At 43.2% G+C, this 21,202-nt stretch overlaps 1 protein-coding gene across 4 annotated transcripts in view; it reads right to left on the bottom strand.

Annotated features, from left to right (window-relative positions):
• Positions 1-19,727, bottom strand: part of LOC121867493 (carbohydrate sulfotransferase 4-like) — a 31,908-nt gene extending 12,181 nt beyond the window's left edge. Inside the window, exon 1 of one of the 4 annotated variants that reach the window (XM_042367450.1) lies at positions 19,470-19,727. In XM_042367450.1, the coding sequence (XP_042223384.1) occupies positions 19,470-19,489 (20 nt within the window). In that variant the 5' untranslated portion in view covers positions 19,490-19,727. Of the gene's footprint in view, positions 1-1,127; positions 1,305-19,469 lie in introns of those variants that run through there. The other 3 variants (XM_042367446.1, XM_042367448.1, XM_042367449.1) reach the window with 3 other exon arrangements.
• Positions 19,728-21,202: the final 1,475 nt, after the last annotated feature.

Below are 21,202 nucleotides of genomic sequence, written 5' to 3'. Positions count from 1 at the left end.
CACATCTACCGAACACACATTCTAAGGTACACATGTGTGTCGAGTGCTGATTTAGCTTGCCTTTCAGGATACATACACACCCGCGACACACCTGTGCTCTTCCAAATGCTCAGGTAAATAGAAAATTTTGCTATACATGGGAGGGAAGGGTGAGTCAAATTTTGAGAGGGAAAGTGTGGGGGTAGATTTCTAAGTGTGGTTGGTAGATTTCTAAGTGTGGTTGGTAGATTTATAAGTGTGGTTGGTAGATTTCTAAGTGTGGTTGGTAGATTTCTAAGTGTGGTTGGTAGATTTCTAAGTGTGGTTGGTAGATTTCTAAGTGTGGTTGGTAGACTTCAGAGTGTGGTTGGTAGACTTCAGAGTGTGGTTGGTAGACTTCTAAGTGTGGTTGGTAGACTTCAGAGTGTGGTTGGTAGACTTCTTAGTGTGGTTGGTAGACTTCTAAGTGTGGTTGGTAAATTTCTAAGTGTGGTTGGTAGACTTCTAAGTGTGGTTGGTAGACTTCAGAGTGTGGTTGGTAGACTTCTTAGTGTGGTTGGTAGACTTCTAAGTGTGGTTGGTAGATGTGTGTTGGTAGACTTCTGTGGTTGGTAGAGTGTGGTTGGTAGAGTGTGGTTGGTAGACTAAGTGTGGTTGGTAGACTTCTAAGTGTGGTTGGTAAATTTCTCAGTGTGGTTGGTAGACTTCTAAGTGTGGTTGGTAGACTTCTCTAAGTGTGGTTGGTAGACTAAGTGTGGTTGGTAGACTTCTAAGTGTGGTTGGTAGTGTGGTTGGTAGACTTCTAAGTGTGGTTGGTAGATCTCTAAGTGTGGTTGGTATATTTCTAAGTGTGGTTGGTAGACTTCTAAGTGTGGTTGGTAGACTTCTAAGTGTGGTTGGTAGACTTCTAAGTGTGGTTGGTAGATTTCTAAGTGTGGTTGGTAGACTTCTTAGTGTGGTTGGTAGATTTCTAAGTGTGGTTGGTAGACTTCTAAGTGTGGTTGGTAGACTTCTAAGTGTGGTTGGTAGATTTCTAAGTGTGGTTGGTAGACTTCAGAGTGTAGTTGATAGATTTCTAAGTGTGATTGGTAGAATTCAGTGTGGATGGTAGGATGTCTTTTTTAATATGGCACTACTGTAGATATTACCCTGTATCGTCGACCCAGCATCACCCTTACCACCACCATCACTATTAACACACACTACCACAATTACCACCACTGTCTTAATTCCACTTCCTTCAATATATATAGTGTTCAAGGGTAACATATGAATACTATGGAAACGGTGATATATAGCAAGAGCGACGGTACTTCCCGCTCGAGGGGGGGACACACACTAAAAGATGAAGGTGTCCCTCTCTCGCGCCGGCCGACACCCCCCCTCCCGGCCCCTCCCTATGAAAGCAGCACCCAGTTATCTTTCCTTGCAACCGCCAACCCCGTGGTAATATCTGAACACTTACTCCCATTATATTATCTTCCTTGATTCTTGTGTGTCAAGTCATGAGTCAGGAATAATATATCTTGCTCCTTTATATCAATTAAGTTAATGCTTCACTGGCGCCAGCAACGTTGTGTTCTGACCTCACTAGAGGAAAGGTCACGGCTGCTTAGCTCTGCTCCCGGGGATAATTATCAGATATGGCTAGTGCTACTGGTGAATGGGGTTACGCCCTTCTGTGGGCGAGTTAGAGAGTACCAAGAAAAAACCCTGAAATTAGAGGAAGAAAACTTGAAATTAAAGGAAGAGTTAGCAAGGATGAAGGAAGAAACGAGACAAGGAAAGCCGGTGAATGACGATAACTCTGCGGAATGGAAGGTTGTGAGGAGAGGGACGACCAAAATGGTGGTGAAGAAACACATCAAGGATGTGACAACAACAGCTAAGTGTACCAACTCGTTCAGTCCCTTGATAAGACGAATTGGAAGTTAGTACAGTCAGGGACAGGGCTGACAAGGAAGGCATAAAAACTTAAATTGTTGGTGACTCACAGGTAAGGTACTTGGACAAAGCCTTTTGTGGTAAAAATAAAAATAGGATGAGGTTGTGTCTGCCAGGGGCTGGGGTGGGGGATATAGTTGGCAGGATGAGCAATATCTTGTCTGGTAATGGGAACAAACCCATTATCTGCCTCAGTGCAGGAGGCAATGATATTGGCCGGTGTAGGAGCGAGGAGCTTCTTGATAAGTTCAAGGCAGCTATAGATCATATTAGGACTAAGGGAGGGATCCCTATCATATGTGGTGTCCTGCCTAGAAGGAGAGTTAGCAATGAATGGTTGACAAGGGCAGTTGGTGTCAACGGCCGTCTTGACGGATATTGCAAGTCAATATCAGTCCCATTTATTGACAACTGGGACAACTTCTACGGCAGAAGGGACCTTTATGCTAGGGATGGGGTACACCTGTCTCGTGAGGGGGTGGCAACCCTGGCTGGGTCTCTAGAGGGGGCAGTTCAAAAGATATCGAAGTCTTTAAACTGCTAGGGGAACATATGGGCACGGGGGTGGAGGAGACTGCAGTGGGAGCGGGTAAACACATTAAAAGATTACAGGGAAATAGTGTTAGGAATGATGACAAAACTAAATTAGACAGGGCGTTTAAACCTAAACGCGGTAAAGGGAGGACTCGGAACACGACTAACTTAAATGTCTACTAGGTGAACAGTAGAAGTATGAGAAACAAAATGGATGATATTAGGGCCCTCCCCCCCACAATACCGAATTCAATAAAAAGATTCCGGAGTCCCGCTTCTTGAACACTCTCCAGCGATGGTAGGAAGGGTCGTGGTAGTGCTTAGCCTGACGATGATGTTTGTGTGTCTTTTTAGATGCATGTAACTCTTGCTACTTTATCGGGTAGTATTTGATCAAATATTTTAACAGTCATCCCCAATGAAGACAGTCTGGGGAGCCTGAGGATTCCGTCAACGGCGTCCCGCAGGATACTTGAGGACATGAGCGAGACCTTCAAAATAATACAAAGTATGTCTTTAAAGTACATTCCCGCCATTGAGACTACATAACGGCATCACCAGAGGTTTCTTTAGCTGCTCAAGACACAGCCATGCACAGGCCAAGACACAACAACTTCTCGCTGAGCGTTGTGGACACGTGGAATAGCTTTTCTGAGCAAGCGATCACGTCTCCACATGTTTTGACCTTCCCCCCAAAATGGATGGGGGGGGGGGGATATAATTTTCCACTACAGAACCTTGACTATAGCTTACAGCTATTGTCTCTAGCCCACTCACTACAGCGCAGTACCACAAACCGTTGAAGAACTGGACATACAGGAATCGAGCCTTACTTCAGAACAGTGTGTCAATAATATACAGTATCGTTCATATTACTACCATTCTTCTTTACATAGTTTAGAGTGTTAGAATATTTACTTACGTTGATTAAGAGAATAGAATTACGTGTTGGACAGAATTAACGGACAGTAGTATTATATTATTATTATTATTATTATTATCATGGTATTACGATTTATAAATAATAAAGATTCCTTATCAATACCACTTAACACTTGAGGTATATTAATTAATTAATTATTGTGGAAGAGTTGGACAGTCACTGAGGAAGCTCAAACCATCCGAGGTTCATACAATACCATTCCTCTGAAGGTAAAGTTATTCATGGTATTTTGGACACCATTTTTTGTGTTCTACCTTAAGTCAACCAGTTGTGTGTGTGTGTGTGTGTGTGTGCGTGTACTATGGTTACCTGTACCGAGGTGAAGATTAATGGGTCAAGTTTAATATTTGTCGATACTATTTCTCTCTTTTTATATTTGTCATAGTTATGATGGCACTATGTATCACCTGTTGGCACTATGTATCACCTGTTGGCATTATGTATCACCTGTTGGCACAAGTCATTAACTATTGGTACGAGTAATCTATCTACCTACCCGGCTGTCTATCTAACCTGATCAAAACATGTTAAGAACATAAGAACATAAGATTGGAGGAAACTGCAGCGGGCCTATTGGCCCATACTGGGCAGTCCCGTTTACACCCAACCCCTATTGCTCATATAAGCATCCAACCTATGTTTGAAGCAATTCAGCGTATTCGAGTTAATGATGATATTTGGTAACTTGTTCCATTCATCCACTACTCTGTTTCCAAACCAGTGTTTACCTATTTCACGCCTAAATCTACAGTTAGTGGGGTATCTGCTGAGGCACTAATTCCACGCACTCATCATACATGTTATCTTGGTTAGGTTAGGTTAAGGTCGGATGATCTCTCAACTTTCATGGTTTAGAGAGCACGTGAGCCGACCATGATATCGGCTTGACTCCATCTGTTCACCGGCACACAAGCATGCACGAGCGCACCCCCTTCCCCCTCACGCACGTACGGCCCTCTTCAGCAGTGTGACTACAACTACAGAAGAAGGAGGGAATCACCGGGGCGTCAATTGACAAAGTAACGTGACCTGCAGGGGATCATCGTCCTCAATCGATATGAAAAATAAACTCATTCAACGTAGACTACAATAATTCTTCTTCTAATATGTGGCGCACAGGGGAGGGGAAGAGAGAGTTGTAGACTGTTACCTGGAGAAAGTGGTAAGTCAGGTTACTACAAGTAGATGAACACCCCAAACGAACTACTTTCACCAGCAAGCCAAAATAACCACACGCGTTAACACTGGTGAAAAAAGTAAAGAATATAGTACATAATAAGGATTTAAGTTTTCAGTCGAGTTGTTCTATGTACAGTACACTTATTGAGTAACAGCAGCCCCTGTCCACTCCGCTTCTCACAATGGTTCCCTGTCGTAAGTTAAATATTCGCCTGAGTTGGGTTCCACCACCTAGGGGGGAGGGGAGTTAAACAGGCTCCTCAGCTCCTAGTGTTTTGTGCATGTGTTGTAGAGAGCTGAACTCACGTCTTGCCTTGTGTGCACTGAAGGCTGCTACAGAGTCAGCAAAACTCTCGGACTGTTGATTAGGTTGACATGATCATTATAGGCCGCGAGTAGTGGAGAGTTGAGTAGATTTGGAGAGTTAACAAAGACAGTGGAGAGTTAACAAAGACAGTGGAGAGTTAACATAGACAGTGGAGAGTTAACAAAGACAGTGGAGAGTTAACAAAGACAGTGGAGAGTTAACAAAAACAGTGGAGAGTTAACATAGACAGTGGAGAGTTAACAAAGACAGTGGAGAGTTAACAAAGACAGTGGAGAGTTAACAAAGACAGTGGAGAGTTAACAAAGACAGTGGAGAGTTAACAAAGACAGTGGAAGGAATACGTAACTTGGCTGGTATTGGAGGGTGGGTCACCTTGATGCCGCCGCTTCCTCCTCCTCCTCCTCTTTCCTTCTCCTCCTCTTCTTTTCCCCCTCCTCCTCCTGCCCCTCTTCTTTCTTTCCCTACTCTCCCTCGTCTCTTCCTCCTCTTCTTTCTCTCCCCTCCTCCTCTTTCGTTCTTCTCTCTCTCTCTCCTCCTATCTTCATCCCTTCACCTGTTTTCTTCCTCCTCCCCCTCCTCCTCCTCTTCCATTCGTGTCCTCCATTCCTTTCATCCTCCCTCTCCTCTTTCCCTCCCTCTCCTCTCCCTACCTCCCTTTCTTCTCTCTTCTTCCCTTCTTCTTTTCCTTTCATTCCCCCTCCAATCTTTTCATATTTCTCTTTTCCTTCTCCTCCTCTTCTATACACGTCATTATCACGTCACTGTTCACACGTCATCACCGCGTCATCACCACGTCACTATCTACACTTGCGTCGAAGTTACCATCATTGTCCGCTTCATGACACTCTGACACACTCCTGCCATTTCCTTGTATCTTAGTAATTAAAGACAAAGCGCAGATCCGTGTGTGTGTGTTTAGGCTATGACGTCATCTCCTCCCCCCCCCCTCACCCTTCAATCTTGCAAGTACGAACAGGTGACCATGACCCTGGGTAGGAGGAGGGAGGGAGGGGGAGAGGTAAGGGGAGGAGAAGCAAGGACAGATTTTACAGATTACAGATTGCCCAGGAGGGGGCTAGTTTATTGGGCACCCCCTTACATCCTGTGCAAGGTGAAGCGCAGAAGCGTTTACAGTGCCCAACTGGGAAGCATGAGGAGTTCATGCTTGCCTTCTAGGAGGAGAAAAGAGGGGACAGGGGGTGTGTGTAAAGGAAGTTACGTCACACCCCTCTTGCCCTTGTTGCTAGGGATGGTACGGACGTTCACCGTTTGGTTACTTCACCTTTAGCCTCACCTGTAATTTACAACGATACACCTGGAATTACCTCAAGTTTACTTGGCAACAGTTGGTTGATCGAAACACCTGAAGATTCGCGCCCTCAGTGTATTCCACCTGAAGATCAATCACCCTAATGCTAAACTTAGTCTGACGTAACCTAACGCCAGCCCAACCTAACCTAACCTAACCTAACATACCGACGCTCCTCCTTCAGGCATTTATAGCGAATGATTCTCAGCCAGACACACTATGAACGTCACCTGCACACGCAAACACACACACACACAGTGCTTAAGTCAGTGAAAAACAACTCGGCAGTTACAGTTGAGTCTAACCCAAGCTAAACTTCACACAGTGAGGTCCCAGGTACCCAGTGATAGTTCCCCTGAGACTCCACGATAGAGAGGCCTGGGACCACACCTCACCCACTTGAGTGAGTGAGGTCCTGTGGCAACAGACCACGTTGTGTCCCCACGATGCTATGACACCACATAGTGAATGAGTTGCTACAGCATCATGTGAGGTTCCTCATAGCACCATCTGTGAGGGAATTACTACACCACGTCAAGCCCCTCATAACACCATCTGTGAGGGAATTACTACACCACGTCAAGCCCCTCATAACACCATCTGTGAGGGAATTACTACACCACGTCAAGCCCCTCATAACACCATCTGTGAGGGAATTACTACTTCATCAGGCCCCTCGTAACACCATCTGTGAGGGAGTTACTACACTACATGTCTGCTGTTCAACACCTCAGTTGACATGATCTACGTGTGTAAACATTAATCTGTGTTTACTGTATATTCCTTCACCTTTCTCTAATGAAGGCTTTTGTTAAACCACCAATGTATGTAATAAGTCATTTATGTCCAATGTATATTTTCAGCCTTCGGGCTGCAAACTTTTTCAATAAACCGTTTATTATTATTATTATTATTTAAATTACGACACGATACGGCAGAGAGAGAGAGTAATCCAGTGTTCCCAGAATAGAGTGCATTGTTGTGGTTATCTCATGGTTAAAGTCTGTCAATTGACACACACACTCCGCTTATTTACCAATACCTCTACTCCCTCCACCCCCTCCCCTCCTTCTGCACAAATATGTAAACACCCAAATGTCATAACAAGCTGCGGTCATCGCATATCTGGTACAGTCATAACAGTGTGGGTGGTGAGTGTTGTGTGTAGGTGTAATATGGTTGTGGTCAAAGGGTGTGGGTGTAGTGTACCGTAGTGTAGTGCACGTAAAGTTATTTATTGTCACAAAACCTCTATGTCCACATCCCCTGTCCACGCCACACCCCCATTCCCCACCACACCCCACAATGAAGCAACATGTATATCGGCAATAGAGACGGTGAAGCTTTATCCCTAGTCAGGTTACACCAGAGGAGAGAATGTTGGCTCAAGACAACAATAGAAAAAATTAGTGAGACTTATCAACTTATCATACAATACGACTCGAGTATCTTTCATGAACGTGTGTATTGGAAACTGTATAGCCATGAGAAAGTGACCATGACCCCACGACCCCACCAGAGAGTCCGTATTGAACACTAAGTTCCCTCTGTTCGCAGTGTCATGGGGAGATGGCAGTGAAGGTGTTTTAAGTGCTTCTGAAACAATATTGCTGTGAATTTTTGCAATAATTGAGCGAGTGATCTAGTAATAAGAACATAAGAAAATAAGGAGTCTGCAATAAGCCGGTTGGCCTGTGCATGGCAGCTCCTGTCGAGAGTTACTACCACTCTCTATCATCCATGAATCTATCGAGTCTCCTTTTGAAACTTTCCAGCGTTCCAGCACTTACTACATATTTGCTAAGCGTGTTCCACTCGTCCACCACCCTATTTGTGAACCAGTTCCTTCCTATCTCCCTCCTAAACCTAAACTTATCCAACTTGAATCCGTTGTTCCGAGTCCTATCCTACTCGGATATTATAAGAACTTTATCTATATCCCCTTTATTGATTCCTTTCACCCACTTGAATACTTCTATCATATCTCCCCGCACTCTTCGTCTTTCTAGGGAATGCAAGTTTAGCTTCTTTAACCTATCCTGATATGGAAGGTTTCTAAGTCCCGGAATCATTTTCGTCATTCTACGCTGCACCGACTCCAGTGAATTGATATCCATTCTATAATAAGGGCACCAGAACTGAACCGCATAATCGAGGTGCGGCCTGACTAGCGCAAGATATAGTTGCAATAGGACCTCTGCACTCTTATTACTTACACTTCTAGATATAAAACCCAACACTCTGTTTGCCTTATTTCGAACATTAACGCACTGTTTTCTAGGCCGTAGGTCCGGGCTTACAAGTACCCCTAGCTCTCTTTCACAAGTTGACTTCTCTAGGTTGATGTTGTTAAGGCTGTATACATTGACAGTATTTGTTCTTCCAATATTAAGTACGCTGCACTTGCTGGTGTTGAATTTCATTTGCCATTTTTCAAACCACCCCTGCAGTTTATTTAGATCCTCCTGTAATGCATTTGCATCCTGCCCTGAATTATTCTGCCGCCCTATATTGGTGTCATCCGCAAACTTGCTTTATGTCACTGCTGATCCCATCCAGATCGTTTATGTAGATTATGAACAAGAGTGGGCCTTGTACTGACCCCTGGGGAACCCCACTGGTTACACGGTCCCACTCAGATTTAACACCATCTACGCTGACCCTCTGCGTTCTATCGGTGAGCCATGATTTTATCCAATTTAAAACTTTCCCCTCGATACCATGAGCCTTAATTTTTCTCAGAAGCCTCTGATGCGGTACTCTGTCAAATGCTTTGCTAAAGTCTAAGTAAATAACATCGTAATTTTCGTCATTATATACTGCCTCGAAGGCTTTCCTAAAAAACGTCAGCAGATTTGTTTCACAAGATTTTCCCTTTGTAAACCCATGTTGAGTCTCTCTCTCTCTCTCTCTCTCTCTTACGACAACCCCCCCCCTACACCTGTACCTCTGCACCTACACACACACACACTCCACCCTCCTACACACACACACACACACACAGTGACTCTACATTATCACTGTTGGTCTGGTCAGTTAAGGTCAGCGTTGAGTTCCTCTCTCTTGTTGAAGCAGAGTTTTCGTCCTTCAGGTGTGTTCTTGGCCTAGTAACACACGTACAGGTAGGCGTGGGTAACAAACACGTACAGATAGGCGTGGCCAACAAACACGTATAGGTAGGCGTGGCTAACACACGCATAGGTAGGCGTGGTCAACAGGTGGGCGCGGCCAAGGTCTCTGACAGAGTGAACAAGGCCTCAGTGTTATAAATGACGCTGGTGGGGTGAGCAGGACGGGTTGTAACTAATTAACTTACTATCAAGTACCTGCCGTATACCACAAGGACGGAACGAGCTACAGTAGTCCTTCTGCATTTGGGTTCCCACGTGGCCACCTCTACAGCTTCTAGTGTTGGGGTCAAACGGAAACTATCTCGCAATAGGTGATCTTGTTGTTTCGTCATTAAAAAAAAAATGCCAGCCTTTCATTTCTGGTCAGATGTCGTTGATGTCTGTTTGTGTTTGGCGCGATAAAAAGTTAATTTACACTCTTGTTCTATACTACACTAAACTGAGGCGCTGGGGAGATGACCAGCTCGGAGAACTTATTTCCAGCAGCTCAGAGTCTCGGGCGTGAAGAGGGGCGGTTGTTGGTGGCTGAGCAGTGAGCCAGTATAACCAGGCCTTGGCTCTCAGTTCCCACCTTAAAGATACCTAATGGCGGCCATTACACGGGAGAACATAATAAATTTGAAATGTATACATTCATCCTCCCTCACGGAGTCAGTGTTGAAAGTAGTGTTGATGGACCTGATAAATCACAACTACATCATCACCACCAGCACCATTAAACCACCAAAGTTTCCTTTCATTAACTTTCCCTGGACCAAACAAACTTCGATGAAACTTAGTACTCGCTTTTAAACTACTAACATAAACAGTATAGGTAGAATTCCAAATAGATTGGACTGACCTTACTGGTAACTCAGAATCAGAGGATTTTCTCGAGACAATCCAGGACTGTTTCCTAAGTCAACATATAACCGAACCCACACGGGGAAATAATATACTCGATTTAGTTCTGTCTAACAGAGAAAACCTCATTAGCAATGTCGAGGTAGGGAACGAACTTGCAAACAGCGATCACAAAGAAATTAGATTCCAGTTAGATTTTCAGGGCAGACGTAAGGAAAATTCCACTGAAGTACCAGATTTCAGAAGAGCAAACTTTGATAGTTTAAAGAGGCAGCTACACATAGGGGTAACAGATGGCGACGCATACCACACTACACATAGGGGGTAACAGATGGCGACGCATACCACACTACACATGAGGGTAACAAGATGGCGACGCATACCACACTACAAATGAGGGTAACAAGATGGCGATGCATACCACACTACACATGAGGGTAACAAGATGGCGACGCATACCACACTACACATGAGGGTAACAAGGTGGCGATGCATACCACACTACACATGAGGGTAACAAGATGGCGATGCTCAAGAATATAGAAAAAAAAAATATATATATATCGTGGAGAAAACGTGCCTGAGATAAAGTGTACACAACGGCATCACCACAACCACTGTTGCAAGCTGCTCAACACACGTGCACACACACACACCGCCAAACTGAAGCAATGTGTACCTTCCTGCCGTGTGATGCTGGGCGTGTGCATGGTGTAGCACTGTAGCTTATCTGAGGAGGGGGGACAGATCTTGTGAGGCGTGATGGTCGATCCGGACAACTTGGTAACCAATGACAAATGAAGAAGGAACGCGTTGGTAAAGTTCTGAGTACATGTAGTAACGGTACTAGCCCTGAGTACATGTAGTAACGGTACTAGCCAGCTCACTCAAGTATCGATTTTACTTTCTATCTATCTACTACACATAACCTAACGTTTTTGTTAGGTTAGGTAAGTATGTGGTGGTGTAGAGACAGGTGGTGACGAGAGTGGCAAGACGAAGCAAGAGGTCAGCGTCCTTGGAAAGCTTCTTACACAACACACTCTGGCGATACCCCATCCCCCCACCCCTCCCCAAAACACCCTCCCACCCTCCCTCCGTCTTTCCCTCCCTGCACGCTGCACCTCCCCCCTCCTTCCCTCCCTCCCCACTGCACCCCTGTCCGTTAGTCTTGCCGGGGCATTTCAGGACTATACCACCGCTTGGGTTCACACTTACGATGCGCAAGATCACTACACAAAGACACAATAATATAATGAAGTCACCAGTGCTTCCAACCTTTATAACTAATGAAGCCGCCAGTGTTACCAGTTTGAATGTCAACATGGTGTCGATATTCTCATCTCATATCACAACTAACCTGCAAAAAAATAAGTATTAACTACACGTGGATAATTTTGCTTAAATACAAGTAATTTATTAATATCTCAATTTAAAGAAAGTTTCAGGATTATTTTTGTAAGCATTAAAAATTTTAGATTAAGACTTATAAACTTCCGGAATAATCAACTGTACCACCGTCACTACCGTAATAAATGTTGTCACGAGAGCTCTCAGCTGAACGACCCAACTGGTATGAAATGAGCGCACTCCTATCAAGTTAAGGTAAGGTCTCAACGTAAAGCTGATGCCATTTTAAAGGCTATTTGCAGGCCCGTCCTTTAGGGGGGGCGAACAGGGGCGACCGCCCAGGGTCCCGCGCGTGTGGGGGCCCCGCGGGGCCCAGCACTAGATCCAGGGACCTCGGACGCATTACCTGTTGACTGGTTAATCTGACCTGACGGCTTACACCACCATCGCAACCGTGACCTTACCATCCATAGCGACAGTCCCATGGGGGTTGGTGGGGGTGGGTTCCTCTGACCGCATAATGACTCCATAATCCATTACACTCCACTCCACACAGCCAGTCCACCAAGGTCAGTAACCAGTGAGATCGGGTTGTGTCCTGTCCTGTGAGCTGTGACTCCTGCCTCTTGAGTTTTGTGGATATACTTTTTTTGTTTAAGAAACATGGCAAGCAGAGACAGTATATATATATATATATATATATATATATATATATATATATATATATATATATATATATATATATATATATATATATATATATATATATATATATACTTTTGTGTTGGGGGGGGCCCGCAGTGGCTGAGTTGCCCCGGGCCCCGCACACCCCTAGGGACGGCCCTGGCTATTTGTGTGTTTTACTTTAAAGTGAGCAAATCTGATGCGTTCTTACATAAACAGTTTCGAGGAATACTTAACGTAACGATTTTTTCTAAGAAGCTGTATCCTAAGGAAGATACAGTCAAGTGTACATATACTTAAGAACATAAGAAAATAAGGAGTCTGCAATAAGCCGGTTGGCCTGTGCATGGCAGCTCCTGTCGAGAGTTACAACCACTCTCTATCATCCATGAATCTATCTAGCCTCCTTTTGAAACTTTCCAGTGTTCCAGCACTTACTACAAAGTTGCTAAGCGTGTTCCACTCGTCCACCACCCTATTTTTTAACCAGTTCCTTCCTATCTCCCTCCTAAACCTAAATTTATCCAACTTAAATCCGTTGCTCCGAGTCCTGTCCTGCTCGGATATTATAAGAACTTTATCTATATCGCCTTTATTGATTCCTTTCACCCACTTAAATACTTCTATCATATCTCCCCGCACTCTTCGCCTTTCTAGGGAATGCAAGTTTAGTTTCTTTAACCTATCCTGATATGGAAGGTTTCTAAGTCCCGGAATCATTTTCGTCATTCTTCGCTGCACCGACTCTAGTGAATTGATATCCATTCTATAATAAGGGCACCAGAACTGAACTGCATATTCGAGGTGCGGCCTGACTAGCGTAAGATATAGTTGCAATAAGACCTCTGCACTCTTATTACTTCGATCCCCTTTTGGACATTATTCTTTTATTTCAGTTTAAGTCAGTCGGTTATAGCAGTATCTTACATCTATAGAAACGAAATAATATATAAACAGTAAGAGGTTCTGAGTATCCTTGTCCAGACTTCACGCCACCACAAGGTCTCCACACCTTGTCTCCTGCCTGTGACGTCAAAACCACATCCTCATAGGTATCATAACCATTACGTGGCAACCCTGGCTGGGGCTCTAGAGGGGGCCGTTCAAAAGATATCGAAGTCTTTAAACTGCTAGGGGAACATAAGGGCACGGGGGTGGAGGAGACTGCAGTGGGAGCGGGAAAACAACGTGAAAGATTACAGGGAAATAGTGTTAGGAATGACGACAAAACTAAATTAGACAGGGAGTTTAAACCTAAACGAGGTAAAGGGAGGACTCAGAACACGACTAATTTAAATGTTTACTACGCGAACAGTAGAAGTATGAGAAACAAATGGATGATATTAGGGCCTTGGTATGTACCGAAAAAATCGACATAATAGCATTCACTGAAACATGGATCAACCTAGACTCACGTGAGTTACCGGCCGAATACCAAATTGCGGGTTACAAATTGTTCCACACCGATAGGCAGACCAGGAAAGGAGGCGGAGTAGCAATCTATGTCAGGGATAATCTGAAGTGTGAAACAAATAAGGAAATAAAAACTGAGCGGAATACAAAAACAATTTGGATAGAATTAATAGACGGTAGGGAAAAATTAATCACAGGAGTAATATATAGACCTCCCAATCTTGATAGAGTCAATGAGCGACTTATCTGGGATGAAATGTGCAGGGCTTCCATACACAACAAAGTCTGTATAGTAGGCGACTTTAACCTTGGCCAAATAGATTGGACTAACCTTACGGGTAACTCAGAATCAAAGGATTTTCTCGAAACGATCAGGGACTGTTTCCTAAGTCAACCTATAACCGAACCCACCCGGGGTAGTAATATACTCGATTTAGTTCTATCGAACAGAGAAAACCTCATTAGCAATGTCGAGGTAGGGAACGAACTTGCAAACAGCGATCACAAAGAAATTAGATTCCAGTTAGATTTTCAGGGCAGAAGTAAGGAAAATTCCACTAAAGTACCAGATTTCAGATGAGCAAACTTTGACAGTTTAAAGAGGCAGCTGAGAGAAGGGGTGTCGCGCTTGGGCGTGAACCTGACAGATGACATCGACCTGATAACGAGATCTAAGATAGCCGAGTTCCACGACAATTTAAATAATGAGTTACTTAATGCACAAAGGCAGAACATACCACACAAAAAACTCAGATCAGACAACAATGACCCTAAATGGATAAATAATTATTTAAAGAACTTCATTGGCCAAAGGAAGGCTATAGGTAGAAGGATAAACCATGGCGAAATTTACCTCCAGGATTATTATAAGGTATTGGCAAGAAGGGTAAAAACCGAGATAAGGCAAGCCAAGAGGAATAATGAGGTAAGGATAGCAAGGGAGGCGAAGACAAACCCCAAAGGATTCTACCAAATGTATCAAACTAAAACACGAGAAAAGATTGGACCAATACGGTCAGATACCGGCGAGCTCACTGACAACGACGGAGAAATGAGCAATAATTTGAATAAATATTTTTTAACAGTTTTCACCACAGAAAATGTAAACATGATACCCGAGGCACCAACTCTATTCAGAGATAGTGAAGAAAACAATTTAAGCGAGATAGTAGTGACTAGTAGCGATGTTAGTAAGCAAATAGACAAACTAAAGCCTAATAAGTCACCTGGTCCCGATGAGATATTTGCCAGAGTATTAAAGGAATGTAAGGAAGATCTTAGCAAAGTTGTTTAACATGTCCTTAAAAACAGGTGTAGTACCAGAATCCTGGAGAATAGCCAATGTAATACTGATTTTCAAGAAGGGGGTTAGATCACTATCCCCCAACTACCGCCCAATCAGCCTAACATCAATAGTAGGCAAATTACTAGAATCAATCATTTCAAACTCTATTCGAAACCACCTGGAGAAGCACAAGTTGATCAATGGTTCCCAACATGGCTTCACAAGCGGGCGTTCATGTCTAACTAATCTATTAACATTCTTTTCATCAGTTTTCGTATCGGTGGACGAAGGGCACAATTATGATGTGGTATATCTCGACTTTAGCAAAGCCTTCGACAGTCCCCCACGAAAGACTAATTAGAAAGGTAGAAGCACATGGCATCAAAGGTAATGCCCTTAAATGGATTAGGGCGTGGTTACAGGACAGGAAACAGCGAGTGAGCATTAACGGCACTAAGTCCCATTGGAGCAACGTCACAAGTGGAGTTCCCCAAGGCTCAGTACTTGGACCATTATTATTTATTATATACATAAACGACATAGATATCGGCACAGACAGCAACATAAGTAAATTTGCTGATGACACTAAAATAGGACGTGTTATTAAATCTGACGAGGACTCGGCAAAACTACAGGAAGATCTAAACAAATTTTTCGAATGTTCTGAAAAATGGCAGATGAAATTCAACGTGGACAAATGTAAAGTACTCAGTATAGGAGATGTAAACAGGGAAACCAGATACCAGATGAACAACGATGCCATAGAGAAATCCGACTGCGAGAGAGATTTAGGAGTAATGATAAATAGGAACCTTAAGCCAAGTAAACAATGTGTTTTTGCTCGTAACAAGGCTAATAAAGTACTTGGGTTCATACAAAGGAGTGTTAGTTACAAGACTAGCGAGGTCATCCTAAAACTGTATCTTGCGCTTGTGAGACCACACCTGGATTATGCAGTTCAGTTCTGGTCACCATATTACAGAATGGATATAGAATCCTTGGAAAGAATTCAGAGGAGAATGACAAGACTAATCCCGGGCATTAAGAACCTTGAGTATAGAGACAGGTTAAATCATCTTAATTTGCACTCCCTCGAGAGACGTAGAGCGAGGGGCGACCTGATAGAGGTGTATAAATGGAAGTCAGGGCTAAGCAAAGGGGACATTACAAAGGTAATCAAACTATCCAACCAGGAGCGAACTCGTAACAATGGTTTTAAATTAGACAAATTTAGATTTAGGCGCGAAATAGGTAAACACTGGTTTGGAAACAGTAGTGGATGAATGGAACAAGTTACCAAATATCATCATTTACTCGAATACGCTGAATAGCTTCAAACATAGGTTGGATGCTTATATGCGCAATATGGGTTGGATGTAAACGGAACTGCCCAGTATGGGTCAATAGGCCCACTGCAGTTTCCTCCATTCTTACGTTCTTATTGCACTGGAAAAACCAAGAATATTGAGTTCTAATGGCGTGCGTGTGTCGTAGGCCACTCAGTCTTGTGATGGAACAAATAGCCGACTTCCTATCCTCCTATACATTCACGGTCTAAAATTTTGCTTACTCACCAATTCATCGTCTGGATTCAAATATTTACCTTATATTTGCTAGATGTCATGAATAATATGTTCAATAAGACATTAGAGTTTCTTCATATAATTAGTGAACCATGACTCGTCCAAGTATAGTGAGCTTGTCAGATCAAACTAGCGCCAGTAGAAAAACATACACCTATGAGATTGTTGTTTGTAAATGTGAGACTATGTTATCGCCCCAGGGACTATCTTAGATACTACACGTGATATTGCTGTCTATATATGTCATCATTTCTCTGTGATGGAAGCTTTGGTCTTGGCGGGAGGTGTAATGATTGAATATCAGACCAAAGCTTACGGCCCAGAATTACATCACATATACCTGTAAAAGCAACTACACTGCAGACCTCGTGTGTACCCTGACATTCCAGGTAGATACACCTCAGACCCAAGGGACTTGACCTCGCCCGCTGATGACTTGAGTTAGCCAGGTGTCCTGACCACACCAAAGACACACCTGGGCATGACCACACCTGCACACAGTTGTCCAGATCTAGCCAGTTTAGTGTTAATTGGCTAGAGGTCAAACGCCGGCTGTGAGCCCCATATAAAGGCTTGGCAGTCCTGCCCACCGGGGATTCTGCTCTCATTTCGGCTACACTAACACCTAACACACTACACTAACACCTAACACACTACAGTAACACCTAACACACTACAGTAACACCTAACACACTACACTAACACCTAACACACTACAGTAACACCTAACACACTACACTAACACCTAACACACTACACTAACACCTAACACACTACAGTAACACCTAACACACTACAGTAACACCTAACACACTACACTAACACCTAACACACTACAGTAACACCTAACACAGTAACTAACACACTACAGTAACACCTAACACACTACAGTAACACCTAACACACTAACACACCAACACCTAACACACTACAGTAACACACACTACACTACACTACACTACACTAACACCTAACACTAGTAACACCTAACACACTACAGTAACACCTAACACACTACAGTAACACCTAACACACTACACTAACACCTAACACACTACAGTAACACCTAACACACTACACTAACACCTAACACGCTACACTAACACCTAACACACTACAGTAACACCTAACACACTACACTAACACCTAACACACTACAGTAACACCTAACACACTACAGTAACACCTAACACACTACAGTAACACCTAACACACTACACTAACACCTAACACACTACAGTAACACCTAACACACTACACTAACACCTAACACACTACAGTAACACCTAACACACTACAGTAACACCTAACACACTACACTAACACCTAACACACTACACTAACACCTAACACATTACACTAACACCTAACACACTACGCTAACACCTACCACACTACAGTAACACCTAACACACTACACTAACACCTAACACACTACAGTAACACCTAACACACTACACTAACACCTAACACACTACACTAACACCTAACACACTACACTAACACCTAACACACTACACTAACACCTAACACACTACACTAACACCTAACACACTACACTAACACCTAACACACTACACTAACACCTAACACACTACACTAACACCTAACACACTACACTAACACCTAACACACTACACTAACACCTAACACACTACAGTAACACCTAACACACTACAGTAACACCTAACACACTACACTAACACCTAACACGCTACACTAACACCTAACACGCTACACTGACACCTAACACACTACACTGACACCTAACATGCTACACTAACACCTAACACACTACACTAACACCTAACACGCTACACTAACACCTAACACACTACAGTAACACCTAACACACTACACTAATACCTAACACTAAAGACACTACACTAACACCTAACACACTACGCTAGCACCTAACACACTACAGTAACACCTAGCACGCTACACTAACATCTAACACTAAACACACTACACTAACACCTAACACACTACGGTAACACCTAACACACTACGGTAACACCTAACACACTGGACTGAAGTCTCTCTCTCGGAAATCTCCCCCTGAATTCCGATTCCTCTCATTCCAAACATAAATTCAACTAAATCAGATAGATTCGTTTATTTTCATTCCTGGCAGAATTTTATTAAATAAAGCAAAAAATACATGGCGTTGAAATGCATTAAAAGTCTCTGTACAGGTAAATAAAAATATGAACATTTATGAAACAAGAATAAACATTTACCAGTTGGTTTTCGAAGGATTTTGCCACAGAGAAAATATAGCATAGATTTTTTTTTCCATGTGTGTTAAGATTGATCTTACAGCCTAAAGAACAGATGGGTGTTCAATCGCTTTATCGATCCTAGTGAATCTCCTCACAAGCCCCTCAGCAAGAGACTGCTATGTGACTCAACCTGACTGTCATCACTCAAGCACGTCAGGTATATGGAAAATGGTAGGTGTTTTTTTTAATGTCTACATATGTGTGTTTTACTTATGTAATTATAGTAAATGACAAGGAAAACTAAAATTACACAATGAGTTTGGTGAAATATCGCCTGAGGTTTAGGATTCTTGAGTCATCCATACGCGTTTGTAACACCTTAACACACTTTTATGCCTTACGTAACACTTTAACACACTTTTATACCTTATGTAACACCTTAGCACACCTTTATCCCATATGTAACACCTTAACACACTTTTATGCCTTACGTAACACTTTAACACACTTTTATACCTTATGTAACACCTTAGCACACCTTTATCCCATATGTAACACCTTAACACACTTTTATGCCTTACGTAACACTTTAACACACTTTTATACCTTATGTAACACCTTAGCACACCTTTATCCCATATGTAACACCTTAACACACCGTCGCCAGTACATACACTATACACCGTAACCAGGAAAGAGCCCGTCCCTATAGAGTTAACCTTGCACCCGATGTACTCACCTGAGCGAGTGAAAGTCCATTGCTCGAGTAGCTCCTTTTGTCTTATATACACTTTATAAAATATCCGTTAACACTTATTGACCAACTTGAATGGGGTAGTATCCGGTCTCACCCTCCACACCTTCCCTCCCTTACACATATTTAACGTCCCTCCTAAACCAGGGTGGTCGTGTTTTTGCCCTGGGGAGCGTGGGTCGACACTGGGGAGTGCAGCAGCGCAGTCTCCTCTCCTCACACCCTCGGCAAGACTAGCCTCTGTTGCTTCGTTGAACCTACAGTAGAGAAAGGGCGGTCCTACCTGGTTTCCCACTCTTAGTTGCCAGCAATCGTTTCCCGTCAACACCACCTCAGCTCAATGTTATTTCCCGTATCTTTACGTTTAAATGTCAAAAGAGGCGAGAAAGGTTAGCAGGGAGTCTGTGAGGTGTTTGTATACTGAAGGAGAAAGGCAAGGAGGTGATAGTTAATGCATGGCCTGGGGCAGCAAGATGCAAGGTGCATTAACCATGGGAGGCCGTGCGTGGGTGGAGGACACCATGGTACGGTGGTCTTGGCCCTGTGTATACTGTTGTGGTAGGTGTGACCCCACGACGGCTCTGTGCAGTACTTAAGAGGACCGGGAAGGACGAACACACACACACATTTTCTATTCACTTGTTGTGATCCACAAAACAAGGACCCGGACTGGTTACCACTGTTCGTTGTGGTGCACTGTGCCATCCTCACCATACCCTCACCATATCCTTCCATCATCACCTCAACCTGCCATCATCACCACCTGTCATCACCATAACATACCATCATCACTCACAACCTACCACCATCACCACAACCTGGCAATCATCATAACCTGTCACTACCATAAATATCAAGTAGCCTAATATTTTTACTCCGGCGCTGAACACATTTTTAAAATTAAACATGTGTTTTGTTGTGAAAAAGACAAGTTTCTGTTCTGGCGGTTTAATTCCCCCCACGTATTGATAATATTGACAATGAATAGTCAATCTTACAGTAATATGTTGATAAGGTTTTTATAATTAATTCTTTCTTATTGAGTTACTGTGTTGACAATATAGGACATAACACGAACCCAAAAACGAATATGCATAATACTATATTCTTGAGCTAACTAAAAATGTATATGACTTTGGAAATATTTGATGGTAATTTACGTGCTGGGTAAAATCAGACAAGTACTGTTGTTACAGTTGTTCACTGAGGCGTCGTCCTTATGATTACCACCTAAGATAAGTGAATGAGGATTTTAACTTCGGAAGGTAATATGACAAGAGAATCACACTGAGACAGGAAACTCCAACAGGACTAGTCTAGAGTGTTAATTGACGAGTTCTAGTATAACAAAACAGTGGTGGGTGAACCCTACAATCTTACCTCATCTGTCACTAGACCTCTTCATCCGTCACCAGACCTCTTCATCCGTCACCAGACCTCTTCAACCGTCACATGCTCTCGTTACTGCCCTCACCAACACTACTGTACACAGCTTACTCACCTTCTTTGCCCGGGAAAACATGGTAGTCTTCTCTTTGACATTTTGCTGAACAAATCTCCGGCCGTAATGACCCAGGCGTTGACGGCCAGTAAACCAAATGGACGAACGAACGAAATGGGCAAATGCTAAACAATTTGGCGCTAAGAAACTGTCGTTGACACTCACACTACGCTGACAAGGAACTCTCTTCCTTCCATCGACAACACACACAACTGTT

The sequence above is a fragment of the Homarus americanus genome, unplaced genomic scaffold, assembly GCF_018991925.1.
Source record: "Homarus americanus isolate GMGI-L3 unplaced genomic scaffold, GMGI_Hamer_2.0 scaffold23598, whole genome shotgun sequence".
Classification (NCBI taxonomy): domain Eukaryota; kingdom Metazoa; phylum Arthropoda; class Malacostraca; order Decapoda; family Nephropidae; genus Homarus; species Homarus americanus.
Note: the sequence above shows the minus strand (reverse complement) of the source record. Positions and strands in the feature narration are given on the sequence as shown.